This window comes from Oreochromis niloticus, linkage group LG8, assembly GCF_001858045.2.
Source record: "Oreochromis niloticus isolate F11D_XX linkage group LG8, O_niloticus_UMD_NMBU, whole genome shotgun sequence".
Classification (NCBI taxonomy): Eukaryota; Metazoa; Chordata; class Actinopteri; order Cichliformes; family Cichlidae; genus Oreochromis; species Oreochromis niloticus.
Genome location: NC_031973.2, coordinates 10,394,710 through 10,417,290, shown reverse-complemented (window position 1 = coordinate 10,417,290; position 22,581 = coordinate 10,394,710). Strand labels below are relative to the sequence as shown.

The 22,581-nt window shown below is 41.6% G+C and overlaps 1 protein-coding gene across 1 annotated transcript in view; it reads left to right on the top strand.

Annotated features, from left to right (window-relative positions):
• The window catches only part of LOC100695466 (protein kinase C epsilon type), a 50,210-nt gene extending 27,726 nt beyond the window's left edge, over positions 1–22,484 (top strand). Inside the window, exons 3-15 of the mRNA XM_003441882.5 lie at positions 6,803–6,968; positions 7,055–7,089; positions 9,105–9,193; positions 9,835–9,964; positions 10,469–10,611; positions 11,764–11,866; positions 12,508–12,704; positions 15,503–15,676; positions 15,768–15,922; positions 16,144–16,282; positions 17,641–17,829; positions 18,953–19,099; positions 20,645–22,484. Of these exons, the coding sequence (XP_003441930.1) occupies positions 6,803–6,968; positions 7,055–7,089; positions 9,105–9,193; positions 9,835–9,964; positions 10,469–10,611; positions 11,764–11,866; positions 12,508–12,704; positions 15,503–15,676; positions 15,768–15,922; positions 16,144–16,282; positions 17,641–17,829; positions 18,953–19,099; positions 20,645–20,794 (1,817 nt within the window). The 3' untranslated portion in view covers positions 20,795–22,484. The remainder of the gene's footprint in view (positions 1–6,802; positions 6,969–7,054; positions 7,090–9,104; positions 9,194–9,834; positions 9,965–10,468; positions 10,612–11,763; positions 11,867–12,507; positions 12,705–15,502; positions 15,677–15,767; positions 15,923–16,143; positions 16,283–17,640; positions 17,830–18,952; positions 19,100–20,644) is intronic.
• Positions 22,485–22,581: the final 97 nt, after the last annotated feature.

Below are 22,581 nucleotides of genomic sequence, written 5' to 3'. Positions count from 1 at the left end.
TGTGTATCCTCACACCTGGTTATAAATAGAAGCAGCTCTCAGCCCTCCGGTGAAATTGTGCATGTATATATCCGTCTGCGAGCGCGCTTGTGTGAGGGTGGTGGGATAGCCTGAGCAGGGGAGGGTGCAGTGGTGTAACGCAGAGAGCAGTAGAGAGTGGAGATAGAGGGAGTGGATTCTTAAAATAGTAGGTGAGATTGAGCCACAGATTACATACAAACACACGCGCACACACACACACAGTCTAAGGCGTCCATCTCAAGCCCTCCTCATCGATGATTGGACACTCGGCTGTGACCTCACGACCCACTCTCCTCCCACTCCTGAACTTCCTGAGTTCAGCTGGCTTGAGTGCTCGAGCTAATGTATGCTGATAAAAACAAATGGTGTGTGTGTGTGTGTGTGTGTGTGTGTGTGTGTGTGTGCGTCCTGATAGGAGGGATGGAGAGATGGAGGGTGAGAAATAGAGGATGAGGTGGTATTTTTAGCAGATTTATTTTTTTCCCCTTGCTGCAATCTGTTCTCTGCAGCTTCGGAGGCTGGAAGGATGTGTTCCTCTCCTTTTTTTTCTTCCTCTTTTCTTCTTGTCTCTCCTCTCCATCCTCCTGCATCTGTTGTTCTCAGGAAGCAAATAACAATAATCTGACCTAATCTGTCCATCTGTAGACTCTCCATCGGTATTTCTCGATCGCTGCTTTCATATTCTTCAGCAGATTGTCTTCCTTTTTGAGTCCCTCCACCACCAACCCGCCATTTTGTCTAATAAAGCCGATTTCTTTTAAAGCTTAAACCATAACCTTCGTGGTAATTGCGTACTTGCATTTACGACGGGAGAATTTCAGGCTAAACTTTTTCCAAGAAAGGCTTATTGTTTTTCAGTGCAGCCTTTGTTTATCCAAATTAATCAGATAGTTAACAGAACATTTTCAGTGCAATGAAGAAATAATAAAAATAATCTTCCTTAACCAGATAAAGACTTTTTCTGCTTTAGGCTTTTTTCAGTAAAATCTAGTGTTATTTTGAATTTCTGTCTGTTCTCTGCAGTAAGATGTAGTTTTTACCTCTCAACCAAAAAAAAGGCTGATGGGGGTATTGTTGTCACCCTGCCAGGTGGGCGGGCAGGTGGTTGGGCGTGGACTAGGGTTGGGTGATTGCACGAATATATCGACTATCGACGATAGGCTGAGCCCTTCCTCGATCGTTCTTACAGGGGCGATTTATTTATTTGCCCTTTAGTAAGTTTGCTAATAATGATGGAGTCAATAGAAGCATTCAACAGAAAAAAAAATAATAGCGCTGTTTTAACAGCACCCTCTTTCATCTGTGAGCAAATGCATCCTCCTCAGAGTGCCCCCAGATGCAGCGATTCATTAACTCAGTAGCCTATGTTCAGAAAAAAACATTCTGATGGTGGACACGTACATGCTCATGCAAGTTAGTCGTGTTTGTGTCCTTTGCTCGCACAATACATCTTCACAAGCGACATATCGCTTTGGTTACATCCTTAGGTTTGCCTCTTTCATCCAGTTTAAAGCCCCAAAAAATCCCAAATTGGTGACTTTATATTTTTTTTGGCAATTAATTTGTCCGTAGGATTTTCAAATTGATGCCATAGATGTATCTACTAAAAACCTTGGACGGGTTTGAATGCTGGTGGCCTCAACCTCAAGGTCGGGGATCAGAGGTCAAGTTTTTAAAAAAAATCTTATGAAGGTGATAACTCTTGAATGAGGGGATCTTGGATTTTCAAATTGGTACCATAGGTGTGTTGACTAGGAAGCTGAGGGGTAACAAAGGCAGTCGCCAATACTTTTATGACCAGCCAGCATCAGTGCTTTATGTGTGTTTTATCTGCTGTACTGGATGGGAAAGAGCACATGAGCTTATTATTCATGGGGAGATAAAGGATGGACGTTGAATCAACTAAAACAGTCTGATACGACACTGATGCATTTTAATTAAACTTAGAATTAATCCAGTAAAAATAGATGTGGAGGCCACCATGGTGCCTGCCATCTTGAATACAGTGGTCAAGGTGGACATCGCTGCTCCGCCTGATTGCACTTTATCTATGTGACTAGAGACCGGCCACATGTGTAGTAGGCCTTATAACTTACTGTTAATGTAAAGATCAGAAATAGCTCTTTCAAACTCTATATGACTAGTTAACATTTGTACATGTATAATTGAATTATATCTTTCTCATTATGCCTCCCCCTGCAATATTTCCTCACCTCAAGCTTTGTCTCCTAAACTGAAGTCAGGGCTGTAACACACAAAAACATGCATAAACATGCTTATTTACTTCTGACATTGTTGCAATTATGTAGTGTCAGGAGATCAGACAAGTGACTTTCCCGTCTTCAAACAGGGAGCCGGCTAAACAACGACAACAGCTGGTTATAAGCTAAGATTATGCCAGCTAATGGTATGCTTGTGTGTCCTAAAAGCCTCTGATAAGCAGTTTTATTATATTATTAGGTCCTGAGAGTTTCTGTGTCTGAGTTCAGCAGTGTTAGACGCACTTCAAATTATGTTTCCTGACACCGGCTAACAGCAGCTAACAGCAGCTAACAGCAGCTAACAGCCGTTTAGTATATAGTAGATTTGAGTGCTAACAAATTCAGTGCTAACTCAGATATGTTGATAACAGGAGGAACTTAGAGGAGGCATCTGCATCTTCATGGGCCTTCACCAGAGTGGCCGGGCTGTGGCAGGATGTGGGCGGTGACCCCACACACAGAAGTCCTGTTGTTCCATAAATATTTAAGACTCAACATTGGTTAACAGATTTTTATGTATTTTCCTGACATTCTGGTCCAAATGTATTTCAGTATTGAGTAAAATAGATCACATTTTAAATAAATAAAAACTTGTTACAATTTTTTTAAATCACATTCCTGATGGTTTTCCTTTGGTGGGAGAGCAGATGTTTTATAAGCAGAGAGCAGAAATCAGACAAACAGCACTATGAAAAGGGTTTCTGAGAGAAGAAGTTCCAGGTATTTTGGATAGAAAACCTTTTCTCTGTGTGCATCCTTGCCAGTTCCCTCCTTTGAAATGTAAAAAACCCAACTCCAAACCCGAAGCCCTTCCTGTTTTCCTAGAAAACTTCAGAGTCACAGGCTTTCCTTTCTCTTTCTCCGTTTTCCCGTCTCCTCAATACAAAATACTTATAGATAAAAAACATGCTCAGATAATTGAAGAATGAGACAAAACGCGCCTTTATGTCGGTTTGTTTTATTAGTTTTTGACTACTTTTTAATGTAAATGTTTAGCTGCATTTTGGTAATCAAGGGAAAAAAGTTTTGAAGTTTAGATATACTAAAATATATAAGCATATATATCAATGTATATGTCCAACCTCACCCTAACCAGGTCACTGAAGACCTGGTGCATGTTGGGAGGTATAACGAGTACGGTGGCACGATGCTAGAGTTTCAAGCTCGATACTATGGGGGAAAAAGAAGCTTCCTTTAACTGCTTCCTTATTCACAAGGGGTCTCTATAGCGGATGGAGACAGATCAGCATATCATTAGTATCAAATACTATATGAGTAACAGTAATAACAGTAATAATAACACTAAAGTAATACAATAACCAACAAGGTTTACACACATGAATCTACGGTCTAATTTAGGATTTAAAAAGAAGCTGACACACCTGACATCAATGGTTTTTTGGGGGGTGAAAGCACGAACACTGAGATTTCTGGTGTGTCTTCCCACGATGCCAGCAATTAAGCAGTAATTGCAGGGAAATGGGTTTAAAATTCCTCAGTATTTTAATAAAAACGCAGACATTTGTTTAATACCACAAAAGAAAGCGATGTGGTGCATCGCCCACTAATCTGCAAACTTATTTAAGATGTTCAAAGTGTCGCTTTTATTTTTTTCAGTGCTTTCACTTCATTTTCTCTGAGCAGCTCAGCTTTACTTCCAGAAACATATCGATAAATTCCTTCGGCATTAGAGCGGCCATCTCCACGGCTGTTTCTTCTTTTCTGGATGCGACCTAATTTTTTGTTTTGTTCTTGATTTAATTTTAATTTATATTTAGATACGATTTCCTGCTTACGGGTCCTTCTTCAAAAGCGGATTGCCTGCTTGCATGTGCATGTGTGTGTCTGTGCATGTGTGTATGTGTGTGTGGTGACGTGTACATTTATTGGGTGACCACCCGGCTTGTCCAGAGTACGCTTGTCTCTACGGCGATAACTCTTACCTGTTGTTATGCCTCCTCAACTCTTCTTGTTAACGTGTGTGTGTGTGTGTGTGTGTGTGTGTGTGTGTGTGTGTGTGTGTGTGTGTGTGTGTGTGTGACTTTGTGTGTCCTAGACAGATGGATGATGTATTATGTAAAACAAAGTGATCCCAGTAATGGCCTGTTTAGCTGCCACCCTGACCAACACCAGCATCTCACACACACACACAGTTACACACAAAAACCCACACTTACACACACACTCACACACACAGAGTCCCTAGACAGCCTGTCTGTAATCGAACTCTGGAGAGGCTCAGCGGTAACCACATCTATAACGCACCCTGGAGAGAGATGCTGGGCGAGTGAAAAGAAAGGCAAACTAGGACAGGAGCGCGGAGAGAAGGAGCGCGCGTGGGAGGGAGAGTGGAGGTGGTTCTCTTGTCTTAAGGTTGCCCTCGGAAAGCATTTATCTTCCAGGGGAGATGCAGAGAGGAAGTGAACGCCTGATTGGATGGCGCTGGCTGAGGAGGAGTATTTTAATATGCTATCCTTCGTTTTAGTGCCCACACATGAAAGTATAAATAGCCCGCACACGTACGTATGCATAGGCCTCTGGTAGGTGTGGGGTGTTGTGTGAGAAAGAAGGGGTGGGGGGGTGACAGAGGAAGATGAGAGGCCGCTGAATGATTAAACGTCCTCGGCAACATGATGCAAATGATCCTTATTTGTACAATCGAAGCAGCTCAGTGATGTGTGTGAATACTCTCAGCCAAGACTGACTCAGAAAACCACAAAACTCAAGACATTTTTTTGCACATTGAACTGTGAGGCCAACTTTTTCCACTTCGAGTATGATACCGATACCTTGACTACAGCGGTCTGCTGGCAATGACCTGATACCAGTACTGAATTAATAAGCTGTGTTCATATCTGTGAGGAAAAGACTTGGAATGATTCTTTATCTGTAACACAACGTCAGGCTACTTTCTTTTCCTAACAAATAAATACATATGCATATAACAACAGGCACAAAACAAACACTTTAAACAATAAAAAAAAACTGCATTCATCTAATTTACTCATTCTTTTCAGCTCAGTGTGGGAGTCATTAAGCTCCTGCATGCTGTTTTTCCTGCTCCTGCACACGTCGCACGTGGACCTGACAAGAGACAACCAAAGTTAAATAACAATTTGAACATGACGGGATGTTAGGTTATCATAAATGCACTGAAAGGTTCCCAGCAGGTGTTACACTGGACCAGCCTGCCTGTAGTTTCTGCTTCGTGTAATGTGTCTCTGACCGAACATAACCGGCGAAAGTGAACGAGCGAGAAAGAGAAACAAAAACAATGTCGCGTCAGCGCTTCTCAGTCATGTCGACTCACTTGACTCACAGTTTGCAGTTAAGTTAAATGGTTTATAAACAAACAAAGACAAGCTGTTGACATAGCGAGCGTGGAAAACGCTCCAAACTGCCAACCCTTTGCTGTTAACTTCCTCCGAGCTCTGCTGCTACCTGCTGCTGACCTGTGGACGGTATACAAGGAAAACACTGAATAGATTGGCACGTTGTCACTGATCCAGCTCTTTAACACCAGACACCAGACTGTTGCATCATTAAGATTACATGTTGCGCATATACTTGTGACTAGAGTTATTGTAGCTTTATGTTTTCCTTTAGTTTCATATTTTTCTTCAGCAAAAAACAAATTAAAAAAACACAATCAGCTGCAGCAGATTTATATAACAAAACAAGTATGTTTATAAAATAACAAGATAACAATATAAATTTATAAATTCCTCTTTTTTCCTCATCCCCTTAATTTTCCTGCTTCGATTTGTTGCTCATACCGAGGCTCATGGCTGGTAGCTCAGTCTGAGCGCTGGTTAGCTGTAGCCACTTTTCCTTTGTTAGCTTCTTTAAAAAGATTAAGTGTCTCACTAGGTTTGCTGTTGTACACATTTTCACACCGTTTACTTACCTGTGCCGGTGTGTGTGTGTTCCACATGCACGAAATGGGCCAACTCACAATCAGTCATATGGAAGGCTGACCGGCTGGTCACTGGTCATGGTGGAAAACACTGGAAATTGGCTGATTAAGTCATGTGGACATCAGTAAACATAACACACAAAATCCCTCTAATGCCTGCTGTGTGGATAAAATTGAAAACAATTTAAAGTAACGAGCTAAAGACATTTTCCATAATTGTTTTAAACTAGTTATATGGAAAGGGCCGGTCTTTGTATAGTAATTTTCTAGTCTGATCATAATGATCACGCCATGACATCACATGAACTGTTTGCCTTTTCACACATTTTCACACGACGTTTTATTCTCAGCACTTAAGAGCCTTATCTAGCTTCCATCCACACCTATGGCCATTTCAAAATCACCAGTTAACCTCACATGGATGTCTTAGGACTGTGGGAGGAAGTAGAGGAGAGAACCCACACAGGCTGTGAGGCGACAGTCCAAATCAGATAAGATAAGATGACCTTTATTAGTCCCACAGGTGGGAAATTTGTTTAGTGCTCTGCTGCGCATCCCTCTTTGGTAACCATCATCACCTTGACTGTTTTTCTTTCCTCTGCAGCTTCAGGAACCAACGAGAATGAGGAACGCGTGTTTCGCGAGAGGATCGGCCCTCGACGGCGACAGGGCGCCGTCCGTAGGCGCGTCCATCAAGTCAATGGACACAAGTTCATGGCCACCTACCTTAGACAGCCGACCTACTGCTCACACTGCAGAGATTTCATCTGGTGGGTGAAACATCTATTGCATGTATCTGACCATCGCTTGCTGTGATGCCACTGAAATGCTGACTCCTCTGTGTGTGATCTGATAGGGGCGTGCTGGGGAAGCAGGGATACCAGTGTCAGGGTGAGTACTTTTCTCCGGCAGACTCCAATTTCTCAAGTAACATTGCGCATCATTTATTATTCAAACATGAGAACACAAGAGGGATTTCATGTTGCTGAGTGACAGCTGTGATTTGGTCCCACGCCATCACCCCAGAGCCACGCATTTACAGCGTTACACGAGCAGAAAATGAAGCATAATAGTATTAAAAATTACATGCACGGGCTTTTTTTCTTCTCTGTGCTTGCAAACGTCCTAAAAATTCAGCTTGAACTCGTAGTGTTATTTAACAGACTCTTTAGGGTACTTCATTACTTCACTTCATAATGCACACTGTGGAGGTGCGGGTGGAAGATGTTATGCAGCTTAGCGGTGGAAAAGGTGAAGGTGGAGTGGCTGAATCTGTGCAGCCAGCAAAAGTTGTGCCTCTTACCTTTGCTTTGATGTGAATGCAGTTTATCTGCTGTTAACCTCACATTTGTGGCAACTTTAAAGAGTTTTAAAAATCCTCAGAGTCTGTGAGTACTCTTCCTGCCAGGTTTATACATTAAACATTAAATACTTGTGTATATTTTCAGCATTTCGCATCGTTTTAACCCAGTTTTATTTTAAAACTCGAATGATATTCACCATATTCGTATTACTAATACTGTCGGTCGTTCAACCAATGAGAATTTGGTCAGATGGGAGCAACTAAAAGTCAAAACATTAAATAACTGAGTCATTAATGAAGAATGAAGAATGAGTTCAACAGTTCAGCCCGTCCATCTGGAGTCTACAACCCTACCGAGGCCTGTGCTGAAGTAATTTGGTCTTTGATAAATAAGCCTTAAATCCATTCATCTGGTACGCCAACTGGACTTCCTGGATCATATTTCATTGTCTCACCTGTAGTTTAAACAGCATGCTTCTATCAACACAGCTGTCTGTGGTTAAACGCGGTGCATTTCTTTTTTCCCCTGGTTTAAATATGTAATCATAATAAAGATATTTTGATAACAAAATAGTCTTTAGGTCTTTAAATGATTCTCTGCGCAGCAGGTGGTTGAGCTATGCAGTTTTCATTGATGCATATGGGCTCAAATTTCACTCGAACCAAAGCATCTTTTTAATGTTTCATGTGGGTTGTTTTTGTTTTGTTTTGTGACAATACGACAGTACACCTGATTGCATCCTGTAAAGATAGAAGAAGGGAACAGAAGCTGCTCATGTGCTTCTGCTGACGTGTTGCTTATACTGCACAGTCTCTGTAGACTAATCGTTGCTTGTGAATATGAAAGTAATGGATATTAACAAAGAAAAATGGAAACTAATTCTGTTTTTGCTGAATTATCCATTGTTAATGTCTCCTAGTGAGTTGTGCTGCCTATGAAAATTCTTCCGTTTGTGCTTTTTATTCATTTAACCTTCATTCATTCATTTAACCCAGAAAATGTAACTCCCACGATTAAAATCCCTTTCGGCTAAGATAGGAAGCAGCTCAGTCAGCAGGCTAATAGTACCTGCACAAATATGGATAGATAGATATACACAAGTTAAGGAATATATTGTTAAATAATCAATATTCAGCTACTCTTCAAAGTCTTTTTTGTGTTAGATTTGTAGGCCTAATCGAGGTCTTTCTCATTAATGAAGAGATGCGCAGAGGATGTGTGGCTGTCAGTGGTAATGTTCACTCACCCACATTCTGTTGTAGACTGTAATTATTTGTAATTTTAGTTAGTTGCCTTTTCATATTGATATTTAAAGTGGGTCTACCACATCTTTCAGGATTGGTCGGCAGTGGCACGAAGAAGTGTGTGGCTGAATTGCAGTGCTTTGTTGAACTACACTTGCCTCTCAGGTCATACTTACTTTTGTGTAAATATGATCTGAGATATGATAAGAACGGATAAGTCTTTCTTATAGCTCACTGTTTGTTTGCAGCTGGAAAACTCAGATTAACACACTTTAAGATAAAGCTGATGTCCCTCTGCCTCTCACACATCTACAAAAATGTGTTTATTTGACCAAGATTGTGTGTGAATGCCTTTTAGTGTGCACGTGTGTCGTCCACAAACGCTGCCATGAGCTGATCATCACCAAGTGTGCCGGCATGAAGAAGCAGGAGGACACACCTGAGGAGGTATACACGTCTGCAAACATTCAGCTGCACGGACTTTGCATGAATGAGAGGATTTTTAGTGGCCCTCAGTTCATTATTTGCTAACTAAAGGCTGAACTGAAGTTTATTAATTATTTTTATTCATAAATCATAACATACACAGACAGTGTGAAGAGTACATATGAAGATAGACCAAGTACTTGAACCTTGTGCGCTGCCTGTACTGTTGTTTCTGTTTTTTGGGAAAATTCAACTATTTTAAATGGTTATGTTAGCTTAACCCCAGCAATAGAAATACAAATGATCTTTTAATACTTTTTCTACAGCGAGAATGCACATACATCTCAGGTCGTGTTTGCTCTTGTGCATTGAAAAAAATTCACTTTAATTTGACTTAATTAGCATTATTTTACTTTTTTTTTTAAATTAAACTTGATTTTATTGTTATTTTAAATGCTGATCCTCACAGTTTCAGAGAGTAGGAATCATGAAAGAAACACTGAATATGAACAGAGACGGTCAACATTCAGGCCACTGATGACTAAATCTGTTGCTTAAAGTAATGTGTGTAAGAACGCTCCTCTGATAATGCCACCCTGACCTCTCGTTAATGCCCCCGTGTGTGTGCCTGTGTGTTCTTCTGTGTGTGTCTCCCTCTGCAGGTGGGCTCACAGCGGTTCAGTGTTAATATGCCCCATAAGTTCAGTATCCACAACTACAAGGTCCCCACTTTCTGTGACCACTGCGGCTCCCTGCTGTGGGGCCTCATGAGGCAGGGCCTGCAGTGCAAAGGTGAGTTTATGAGCAGTGGGGAATTTACATGAGAGCCCACGGGGAAACATCATGTCAACCCAGGTGCTCATATTTGCATGGTAAAGCCACATGATGTAAACAGGGATGCCACGAGGAACAGTGTTTTCATTACATCTGTGAAAACTTGATAACAAATAAAAAATTAGTGCTTTTTTCCCATGTTTAATTACATTTCTGGTAAAAACAGTGTTAGACCTTTACTATAGACTCTACATACTCACATAGAATTTCTTTTTAATCTAATTTTCAGAGGTATCCTCAAATAAAGTCCACCACTTGTACTTGTTTTTTGTCATGCAAAAATTGCTTCCTTGCTCTGAACTTGTGTTTTATACTAAATGTATTTTAAAGAATATACATTTTTAATTTGCAGACTAATTTCCGTATTTTCAAAGTAAAATGCCTTTAATGAGCACTTGGGTTGTACTAGCTGGAGACATGGTTTATGTGTTTCATTTTCACATTTTCTTTTTTTTTTTACAGTGTGTAAGATGAATGTGCACAGGCGGTGCGAGACCAATGTAGCTCCTAACTGTGGCGTGGACGCCCGAGGAATCGCCAAGGTCCTGTCTGACCTGGGAGTCACACCTGACAAGATCTCCAACACTGCACAGCGCAGGAGGAAGGTAACAAGCCGCCCGTGTCAGGTCTTTCCACAAAAATCCCCTTCTTAGTGCAAAAATATTACTTTTTGCCCGTCAAACTGTGCTGTCTTTGGTACTTTTGTAGATTCAGTTAAAAAAATGGGAAGAAATTATGTATTTGTGCAAATGGCTGGTAGTAAAAGGTTGCTGAAAATACGACTGCAAATTGCAGACACAGCACCGTGTGAAGGCTTCACAGTGTGTGCTTGTTTGTAATAGTGGAGAAATAGGAAGATAATATGGGAAAAAACCTGTTTCAGTCCTTATAGAGAGAAATACCGTTTGTCATGTATGTACAGGGGTGAGCTCGAGTTCTACCCGAGGAAATAAACTCCAGCACCTCAGATGTGCACAGAAGATGCATTTGGGACTTTTCCCAGGCTGTAGCACCGTCCCTGAGGCCGGCAGGTTAACCTGTGGAGTCACACGTATAATGTGCTAATTAAGGAGCTTCATTAATTAAGGAGCTTGCTGGTTCCTTCTTTTTTTCCAGTGTTTGTGGGAAGCTCAGCTAACCGTCTGTTTTTCATCATTGTGTGGTGCACATCTTTGCATTTTACTCCTAAGGCGTCTCAAAGGGTGTCCGTCTATTTGTCCAACTACGCATCTCAAGCTTTTTTCTGAATGTGTTTCTGTTACCGTTGGATGAAAAGCACAAGCTTTTTTCAGACTCGAGGGTATCAGTTTGGGACGTTGTTCAAAGATGTCCTCACTCACACGCGGCACACAACGGCAGGAGCCGGTTTCAGATGAGTTCTCACTTCTGTAAATACTCCGCGTGGTTTGGGTTAGGGAGAGCACACAGGAGGCAGGACACATGACGCCCACTCGCTCGCTGTGAATTCACCGAGCTATTACCTGCTTTATTCTTACACTGGGTCAATCAGACATCACACAGACTTTGTGTGGGAGCGACTGCGTTGCGCATTTGTATTCTCACGTGCTCCCGTGTTTAGTAATGCCTTTAAAAGTTCAGGCCCGTGTTGGACGTGTAAAAAGCAGCTTTAAAGCTCCGATTTTCAACGGAGAAACTTGGATTCACCTCCGTGACTCGTGATTCAGGAAACAGATTTTTAGAGGACAGCCCAAAGGCACGGCCATGTTGACTCTCTCTGTGTCTCTCTCTTTCTTCAGTTGACTCCAGGGCAGGACCCTCCCCAGTCTCCTCCTGAGCACTCTCAGACTGAGGAGAACAGCTTCAGCCAGCCAGCTGTCCCCACCTCCCCCTCACAACAGGGTAACACGGCACACACACACACCAAAAAAACACACACGCGACACCAACAAAAAGACGTTTAAAAGCCCGCTTCGAGATGGGTACGGCAGGGGGGCGGTTTAATGTGTTAATTCTACCAGCGAGGGGTAGTCATTCGATTTCAGCGATAATATTGTTGCTGCTTTTAAAAAATAAGTTAAATGTTATTGTTTTTTTCTTTCTCTCTTTTTTTTTTCTTCTAAAAACAAGCTAAAATTGAATTATCCCTCCACCGCCCACCACCATTTGGTTGTCACAGTTAGTCATCGCATTATCACACTTTGCAAGCTGAGAAATAAAAAAGTTAACTTTCTCTTTGTGGAAGTCGTCCCATCTTTTTGTCCTCGTCGAGCCAAACGCCGATGACAATGGCGCCGCTCGCTGTTGTTATTTAATCGCCCTGGTCCGGGGAGTGAATCATCCCAGGTTTTAACAGAGGATGTTATCATGTTTTGTTTTGTTTTTTTCAAAGTTTATTGAAAAGCAATCAGTAACAAATGTGTAATGCTTCTAAACAGCTCTTATTTCCGTATAATTGAGTTGAACGCTGACAGGAAAAAAGAGAAAAGGCAGCCAGCCTGTTTGTGCTGATGTCTGATCTGCTTTTCCGATGACACCCACAGACTTGGCAGAGTTGGATCGCCTGCAGGACGCGCTGTCACTCGACCAGCAGGGACCCCAGCACTCCTCCTCCTCTTCCTCCTCCACCACCTCCTCTTCCTCGTCCTCCTCGGCAGCCAGGCAGAACGGAGAGAGCCAGAGGAGGAGCCTGAAGGATTTCAACTTCATCAAGGTTCTCGGCAAAGGCAGCTTCGGCAAGGTGGGAGAGCTCAGAGGAGGCGAGCGAGGGGGATGTTTATTTGTTTGTTCCTCGTTATGTTTATAATTAAACTGTTTGTTTTTTTTAAATCAACAACCAGTTCACGGGGTTCCCATTATTCATAACAGCTGAATTATCAGGGGAAGTGAATAATATCAGGGGAGCAAAATAGACTCATGTGCATTGCATTGGATTCAGGCACCTGCTTTTATTTATAATTTAAATGCAGTGCTTTGTGTCCAGTTTAGATTTTTCTGCTTATTGTTTTCTTTTTATGGGGTGCAAAATTAATTAGTACCGTGTTGATACAATGTCCAGCAGCAGGTCACTGTAAAACCTTTGTATAGTTACTGCAGGTTACCTGCCCAACACCAGATGGTAGGTTAGAGACTAGCTGGTAAATATATTGGAGCTCTGAGCAGATAAAGAGCCATTTGTTTCAATCATCAGCTGCTAGAGACCAAAAACAGAGCCAGACTCAGATAATATTGTTAGATTCATAATTTTTTATCACTGTAAACCCCCTCTTGCGTTTTATAATACACCGACGAGCTAAAACATTACGACCACTCACTGGAGTGATTCATGTTGATGATCTTACACCTATTGCAGTCTGTGATTGAACAGGATGAATCTGAGCAAAATTGACAAAGCCAGACGACCCAGTCTGAGTAACGAGCCGAGCCAGTTTCCCATTGTCTGGCACAGTGGGAGGACTCGCATTTCATTGGACCACCTTTAACTTTGTTGCATTGTGGCGTCGTTTTGAGAAGCTTGTGCAATGTCACTTCATTTATTTTCATTCAGATATGCATCAACTGTTCACCCCAGAGCTCCCTCTCTTGGAGATGTGAGAGTCGGGACCCCTGGATAAAGTCTGCTCCAACATGTAGATTTTCAGTGGGGTTCAGAGCTGAACTCTTTCACAGTTTCAGCCTACCGATTCCTGTCATTGCAATCTTGGAACGCGGCTGTGCCGTCGGGAGAAAAAAATCAGTTGATGAAAAATGATTCAGTCTAATCAGGTAGTCAGCTGGCCCAATGTTTTCAGGCACATAACATTGCTCAACCTAGACCTGACCAGCTGACGCAAACCCAGATCATAACACTGCTCCCACAGGCTTCATCGCTTCATCCACCTCTCCTCTTACTCAGATATACTGATCGCTCTGGAAAACAGATTAAACATCCAGATTCCTCAGACCATGTCACCTTTTTCCACTTTTTCCAATCTCTTTGCTTCCCAGCAAACCGAAGCCTTTTTTCTGATTTGCTTTATTGATAAGCGGTTTTGTTAGGCGTACACAGCCGTTTGGCCCCAATCCATTAAGCTCTCTTCACGTTGTTGAAATGCTCTTATTTCCCTTTCCTTTTAGCGCTCAAGTTCAGCAAAAGTCAAAGGGGTGTCCGATCGCAGTTATTCAAGATTACTTCCTGATTACATTTCTTCCTCAAAGATGATGTTTCACCACTATCCTTCCGGGTTGTCAGTAATGCCTTTGGCACTTCTTAACCTAATTTTAGAGGTTTCAGCAGTCTTCTTTGTTGTGTTCTTTGCTTGATGCAGTAACTTGACCCTTCTGAAACGAAGAAGCATCTTTTCCAGGACCAGAGGAGATGTCTTCCGATATGGTGGTTTGGAGAAAGAAGAAGTTACTCACTGTTGCAGACCTGAAGCCTATTAATCACTGCAGTAATTATCCAATAGAAGGCTCTTACCTATGTGCTTACTAAATCCAGGTGGTGACCTTTTTGTTTTTTTGGTGAGGCAGTGTATTAAAAACAAGGGAGAAAATCACAAGATATTCAAAACAGAGAAACATTAAAAAATTATGAAAGACTCTTTAAAACAGAGACAATGAGAAAAGGTGTGAAAAAGAAGCAAAGAGGTATAAAAAAATAAAACACTTGTGAATAATAGAAGCAGAAGGCTAATTAAGGATTAAGGAAATGGGCATCTGCTCTTTATCTACCTAGGATACTAACTGTGCTTGAACCTACTATGAAAAGCACGTGCGGGACGTAACTTGGAACCAAAGTATGAAAGTTGTGCCAGCGCACCAGGATGCCTAATCCTCTCCTTAAGTAACAAGCGTTTGAAGCGTCCTGTAGTAGGCATTACTGCATTACTTGTGTGCGTTCTGTAGTCTTGCAGGCTGCAGATGGATAAAGTTGGTCCAAGCATGGACAAACAAGGCCTGCCCGAAGCTTACAGGAATTACAGGATCTTTGTTTTGGTGCCAGAAAACTCCAGGGTACCTTTAGAAGTCCATGCCTCACTGGGTCAGAGCACATGAAGGACAGACAGCATATCAAGAAGTGATGGGTTTGGGTTTTGGCTTGTCGGTGTAAACAAAATCAGCCTAAATTTTAAACGTCACTCTCAACATTGAGTTGGCAGATAGTCTGATTAAGTTTATTTCTAGAGCTCATTTCAATACAGCAACCAAAGTGCTGGTAAAGTGCTCACAAAACAAACACTGCCTATATAAGACAGTGTATATAATAAATAATTAATGTAAGTCATAGCTTATACGTGGAAGCAGATGCCTCCTGATCTGTGTTTGCATTCATTCTGAATTATGATTCAGCTGATGTATCATAAATCCCATGTGGTACAAATGCTTCACTTCATCACCGTGCAACTATGGATTGCACTCAGTTGTAATGCAAGAGGCCTACAATTCGAAACACCCACAGATAACGAATGACCCCGTAAAAAAAAAAAGGTGTTAACGCTGAGACCGTGGAATAAACAGTGTGAGCGTGCCGTTTCATACTGCGCATCTCTTATCCAGGTGATGCTGGCGGAGCTGAAGGGGACAGAAGACGTTTACGCCGTTAAAGTTCTGAAGAAGGACGTCATCCTACAGGACGACGACGTGGACTGCACCATGACCGAGAAGCGCATCCTGGCCCTCGCCCGTCGACACCCCTACCTCACCCAGCTGTACTGCTGTTTCCAGACACGGGTAGGCTGACGTGTGAAGCAAAACGTACAGATTCAACAGCTGACTGCATTTTTCCTGTCTAATACGACTCCATCCCTCCCTCTGTCTGCAGGACCGTTTGTTCTTTGTAATGGAATATGTGAATGGAGGAGATCTGATGTTCCAGATTCAACGATCCAGGAAGTTTGATGAGCCTCGCTCTCGGTTCTACGCTGCCGAAGTCACCTCAGCCCTCATGTTTCTGCACCGTAACGGAGTCATCTATAGGTAAACGCACCGCTGTCCTCGTTTGGTTTTTCCATCAAGGGAACTCTTAACTGTCAAAGAGAAAATATATATTTATATTTTGTCTTTTTATTTTGGTCTGAAAAGCCGTAGAAAACATCAATGCTTATTATCTGTTTACATTGCATGCACCTCCACCAGTGAACCAAACTTTCCCAGAAAGTAGATGGTGCTAATAGCATATCTGTGTCTTTCTGTCACAGGGATCTGAAGCTGGACAACATCCTCTTGGATGCAGAGGGTCACTGTAAGCTGGCAGACTTTGGTATGTGTAAAGAGGGCATCATCAACGGAGTCACTACCACCACCTTCTGTGGCACCCCGGACTACATTGCCCCTGAGGTGAGATTAACTCAAGGCCCTGCACTTCTTTATGTTGACAGGGTACAATGGTGGATATTTTTACCCTTGTATTGTTAAGTAGCTATTAACTATTAACAACATTATATTTCACCTGGATATTTGAACATCTGTCCTGATAACATTCATCTGTTCTAAGTTAAAATCACAGATTCAGACTAATACATATATATATGAGAAGTATTGTACTGATGTATCAAAGATGTAAGTCCCATTATGAAGCCATGAGCTGAGTGTTTTTCATCTTTGCTGTCTTGCTGTTTTAAAACCTTATGTGACGAGCGACGGACAGACTGTAGCCGGGACCCCACAAACCACTTGTCTGGTTCTAATAATGACTATAATTTACAAAACTGGCTTCATTTTTTTACCCTGTGTGAACTGAAATTTGCAGTTGAGCCCATAAGTTCATTAGAAAGTGTTTTTTGAATTCAAAAATAATGGAGGCGAAAGTTGTTTTCCACAGATTTCTATGCAGCCATAAGCATTTTTGCAGCCTGCTGCACTGCCCCCTGCTGGCCATTAAAAAAAATACAGGTTTAGGGCACATCAGAGTTTTGGGCCACATTTTAGACCCAGACGTTGTGCATGTTTTATACTGTCTATCCAACTTAAGCTCCCTTTCATTCAGGACTAGCAATCATATTAACAACAATCAACATCCGGCTCTGTTGCTCAGTGGGAAAGGGTAAAATCTTCATTCATTTCAGGATCATGTGACTTCGCCGTCATCACAAGCATTTATTGGCTCCAGCACCGTGCGTGCTGTGGGGTCATTAACTTCTGGGGGACTCTCAGTCCCCTTGGTTACAAATATAATGTTTAGTCTTTGTTAAGGAATCATTCAAACACTTTTTGGATAAATTGCCTAAAAATGTCACCGGCAGAAGTGCCATGTGTTCATGACACATAAGGAAACGATCAAAATCTGCGTGCAATCTCTTATCATGGATATTACACAAGTCTGTATTTGTGCACATCAGCTGAGGGTGGACATTGGAGTTTAAGAAAACTTGAGTGCAGCAGTTAAAAAAATTCATGGAACTTTTATTTGCATAATTTTCAAGTAGATATGCTTTTAAGAAGTCAAAAAGCATATCAAAGATAAATTATTATTAAATGCAGAGACTTTTTATCTCTCTTAAACATGTGTGGAGATGATCTTTAAGTAGTTCAGTTTCCCTTTCACTCCTGCTGCTGATGACATTAGTTAGGTCTATCCATTGTTTTGGCTTTTCCACACCACTTAAAGTGGAATAAAGTACATCCTATTGAGGTGAAGCAAGCAGAAATGTATTTTCTCATAATATTCTTGAGCTGTGTCATTTGGTTGAATTCAGATCCTGCAGGAGCTGGAGTACGGAGCCTCTGTGGACTGGTGGGCCCTGGGGGTGCTGATGTATGAGATGATGGCAGGACAGCCTCCGTTCGAAGCCGATAATGAAGACGACTTGTTTGAGTCGATTCTCCACGACGATGTCCTCTACCCCGTGTGGCTCAGCAAAGAGGCTGTTTCGATTCTCCGAGCGGTACGTGAAGTCTCTCCCAACATTATCTGACATTTTTTAGGGCTGATAAGCTCTTGGGAAGCTCTCATCACCAATTCCTTTTGATTCGACAATGAAAGCTTAGTTTATTTTAACTGTATTTAGTAGATTTTGATCAAAATCAGTTTAATTCAGTTCAGTTTTATTTATATAGTGCCAAATCACAACTGTCTCCTTGAGGTGCTTTATACTGTCAGGTAAAGGCCCTACAGTAATACAGAAAAACTCCAACAATCAGATAACCCCACTATGAGCTAGCACTTGGCGACACTGGGAAGGAAAAACTCTCTTTTAACAGGAAGAAACCTCCATCAGAACCAGGCTCAGGGAGCGGCAGCCACCTCCTATGACTGGTTGGGAGTGAATATACTAATATAGTACTTGTGTGTTTTAACATGGACAACCAACATTTATTAAACATGCTATGAAGAAATGTAGAACAGCTATATGAGCAGTGTAACGAGTGTAAAGATGCAGATAAGTGGAAGTTAAGTTAAAAAAAAACAAACTTCAAGATGTGACCTCAATGTCTAAAAAGCTCAATTCCAGCCCAGACTTGGCCAGGCTTTAACTCAACAGCCTCTCAATTAACTTTGCAAAAACTGTTCCTGCAAGAAAAGAATTCAGTCTTGTGGTCACCGTTTTAACTTTCATTCAGATTTCTGTCCTGAGAGCGTCACACGAGCAAATCAAACTCAAAGTGCACTTGATGCAAAGGTGTCACGCTGCACTTTCCTCCGACACTGAGGAGAATTAAAAAAAGGTTAAATGCAATCATAAAACTGCAGTGAATCACAAAGTGCTCTTATAATGCTGAACAGACAGCAGAACAAAAGCAACGCAGTAAATAACACCGCCACTCTGCTGACCTGTTTGATCACTCTGCCAGTGACTCTGTGGATGCTAAAAACAAAGAGCCGTTAATGCCTCGGCTCTATTATTAGCACCGAAATGCTTTTTTTTGGTTTTTCCTTATCTCCTCAATCCCTAATAGACAAAGAAGTGAAGTGTATTTTTTTATGGCTTAAACCACAGCTAATTGTTTTTCAAGGGCCTGCTTTTCTGGAAGAATAAGTCCAAAAATACAAATGTTTTATTTGTGCAGTTCATGACAAAGAACCCGGCCAAGCGTCTGGGCTGTGTCGTGAGCCAGGGCGGCGAGGAGGCCATCAAGACCCACGCCTTCTTCAGAGAGATCGACTGGGTACTGTTGGAGCAGAGAAAAGTCAAACCACCCTTTAAACCCCGGATTGTAAGAGACACACACTCTGCACAAACTCACACAGGCCACAGTTTTACATGCAGCTATTTCACACATAAACCTTCAGTAATGCATCGTGTATTTGATACTAAACATTTCTCAAGGTTTCCCTAAGGCTCAGTAGTTTTGTGAACTTGCGGATAGGCATCCAAATTATTATTCTTTAGTTTTAAATTTACCTGGATTGCATAAAGACTATATACATGACATATACTGAACAGGAACTGCACCAGCAAACTAGCAAAATTCTCAAAATACTTGTTTAGCATTCAGCTAAAATCTTAACTTTAGCAGAATGAAACGTAAACTGCAATGTTTAGGTAATATTTGCTAGCATTACCTCACAGTGGCTTAACTTGAGAGCAGCACGCAGTAAAAAAATGCTTTTTTTTCTTAGTCCACCAGGTGGTGCTGTTGAGTTTTGGGTTTCATTTGGAAGTTGGTAAAACAAAGATGGAGGCTGAAGTGCTGTATGTGTTTAAATCAGAGATTTTGCCTTTTTTTTTAACAAGAAAGGGACAAAAGATATGGATTTTTAAGAAGTGTCATGTGAAAGTAAAATATTCTGCAAATACTGTAAACATGAGGGCATATTTCATGCACTGCCATCCTCTCTGGTAATTCCCACCTCTACTGCCTAGTTGGGGGACCTGTTCTTGATGAACTTTGAGGTTTATTTTAGCACCCCATTTACAGTTAGTTGTTAAAAAGCTAATGTTAGCAAAGTATTTGAAACATTAGGGTACGTGGGACCAGTCAAGAAGGTTTTAAATCACTTTTTCCCCCCTGCGGTGGCTGTTATATTTTCACCACCATCTCTGCTGTTGCCAAGTTGCCTCGTAGACTTTCATCTGGGATTGTTTTTTAACACTGTATGTCTCTTTTTGTCTCAAATATAAAATTCAACATCAACACCTTTATTACTATGCTGTCAAAAGTCTTCAGGTTAGCTTTCAGGAATTTTAAAGCCTAGAAAGCCTGAAGTTAAAGTAGGCATAAGCACGGAGATTGAAAAAGTATCTCAATTCGTTATGGTGAGTAATCCTTACAGTACCAGTCAAAGGTTTGGACACAGTCACCCATTCAGTTGTTTGGTGGCAGAATCGAAAAAGGGAAGTTCACATACTACGAGGTCAACTGAGAGTCATGACCTGCTTCCCCCTCCAGAATGGGCAGGCTTTAAGTGCACTCTGTCTCTGTCAATCATTCAAGTAAATATGTGTTTAAAAAAAGTTTTTCGGTGTACTGAATTACTTTAATTTTAATATGTGTTTATTTATTTTGTTTGTGAAAGAAAGACTGTGCCATTTACTGTCTAAAAGTAGCTTAAAAGGCTTGAAGTCCTTATTTTGCTAATGCTAGATTTAAAAGGTTTGTGGCGTGTTAATTAAAGGACCCCCTAAGAGAGCACCTTTAAAGGAACAGTAAGTCACAGTGGTCAGAAGGTGTCGCCGTCATGTAATTTTGAACGCTCTCTGACATCCTTCCCTCCGTCTGTGCCTTTGTGTGTGTGTTTTTGTGTGCGTGCGTCTGCAGAAGACCAAACGAGATGTGAATAACTTCGACCAGGACTTCACCAAGGAGGACCCCGTGTTGACGCCCACGGACGAGGCCATTATCCGACAGATCAACCAGGAGGAGTTCAAGGACTTCTCCTACTGCGCCCCCGAGGAGACGCATACCTAACACATACACACACAAATACACACAGATCCAGCCACACTAAACTCGGTATGCACGCACTCACACATGCTGACACTCCATAGATCCATAAAATCCCTTTACAAATCTCACACACACACACACACACACGGTCAGTCCTTTACTTTGAAGCTATTGGCTGTTGTTACTTTTGAGATATAATTTACTTGCATTGTGTTGTTGTTGTTGCCTGGGTTCATTATGAATATGAATATGAATTTAAATATGAATATGCACACGCTCTCACAAACAAACACACGCACACATCGACACGCTCATGTGCGTACAAACACTACAATCCCAAGTTTTACGTGCCCTCGCACACTCCTACAGTACAAGGTCACTGCACATGCTCAGACAAAACCAAACACATACACACACCTACACTGCTTCTCTCCCCGGCACCTGTACACATGTGGACTGTGGGTGCTGGGTGCAGAGGCTTGTATATAGCCTGTGTTGAGTGGCTGTATCGTGCTGGTGTTGTCTGCTATTAAAGGAGCGTCGTGGCGCATGGACAAGCACCCTTCCTGTGTTATTACTGTCCTTATTGTGGACCAGTTAGGGCCAAATCCCCTTTTGTGCAATACCCTGACTATCTATATATTTTATGGTTTGTTTGTTCATGTGCGCGTGTGTGTTTATTTTTCTTCCTCGAAATGTGTTTTTTAAATTGTTTTTGTTGGATTATGGTATGACTGAAGTATTCACTCATTCTCTGTCCTTTGTGTACAAAGTGAATGTCGAGCTTACGAGTTACAGGCTATCGAACTAATTATGTCGAGCAGAGTGTTAGAGGCGGCCTGTGTAGCAGCGAAAAGCCCGATTTCCAGCTATTTCATCCGTCGGTTAGTTTCGGAGATTCGGTCTGCCCTGTTCGTGTGAATGTGGGCCTTTTTATTAATATTATTGTTATTATTATTATTATTGTGAATGTATATTTTCATGCGTGCGAATGTGTGAATTTGTTTTTTCCCCTTTTCTGTCGTGTGCGACTTTTTTTGTTTTCGGCATTTCCATAGCAACCGTCAGTGTTTTCCCTTTCCTTGCACTCTATTTCAAAGCACCAATTCCCCTTTTCCACATCCAGCAGCTCTTTCAGCCAAAACCACACGCTTTATTTTTTCTGACTTTTGCTCTTTTTGTTTTCAAGAATGGCTTTTTCTTTCTTATTGCTCTCTCTCTCTCGCTCTTTCTCTCTTTTTTATTCTAAATCTAATTATTATTATTATTATTGTAAAGTGTATCTGGAGAAATCCTTTGTGCATAATACTATAACTATACTATTATAGGTCTGTTACAGCCGGGTTGATAAGACGTGTTGAGAGCCAGCAGCTGAATTACCTCTCACTTCACACAAACACACAAACACACACACATACATAATAAGCACCACATACAGACTAGCTCCTTTTCCACCTCCCCCTTCTTCTCACTTTCTATTGTGCAAACACACACACACTAAACACAGAAGGACTGTTGCGTACTGTACAGTGATCTGAAGATGAGCTGGTTGCTCTCTGTGCAGTAGAGTTGATGTGTAGTGAAGCTTTGTGCACCCAGGGGTAGGGCTGTTCCTGGTCACACTATCTTACTCTGTGCCAAAATGTAGTGCAACAGCCGGGCTAGTCCTGTCTGGTCTGATTCCAATAAAACACTGAGCTGTCTACATCAATCCCAGGCTAGTTGTGTCTTTTTCTTATTGTTCTTTTCCCCTTCTTTGCTTTAATCGATTCTAACCTGCTGCTGTTCAGAGGCAGATCTGTGGGATG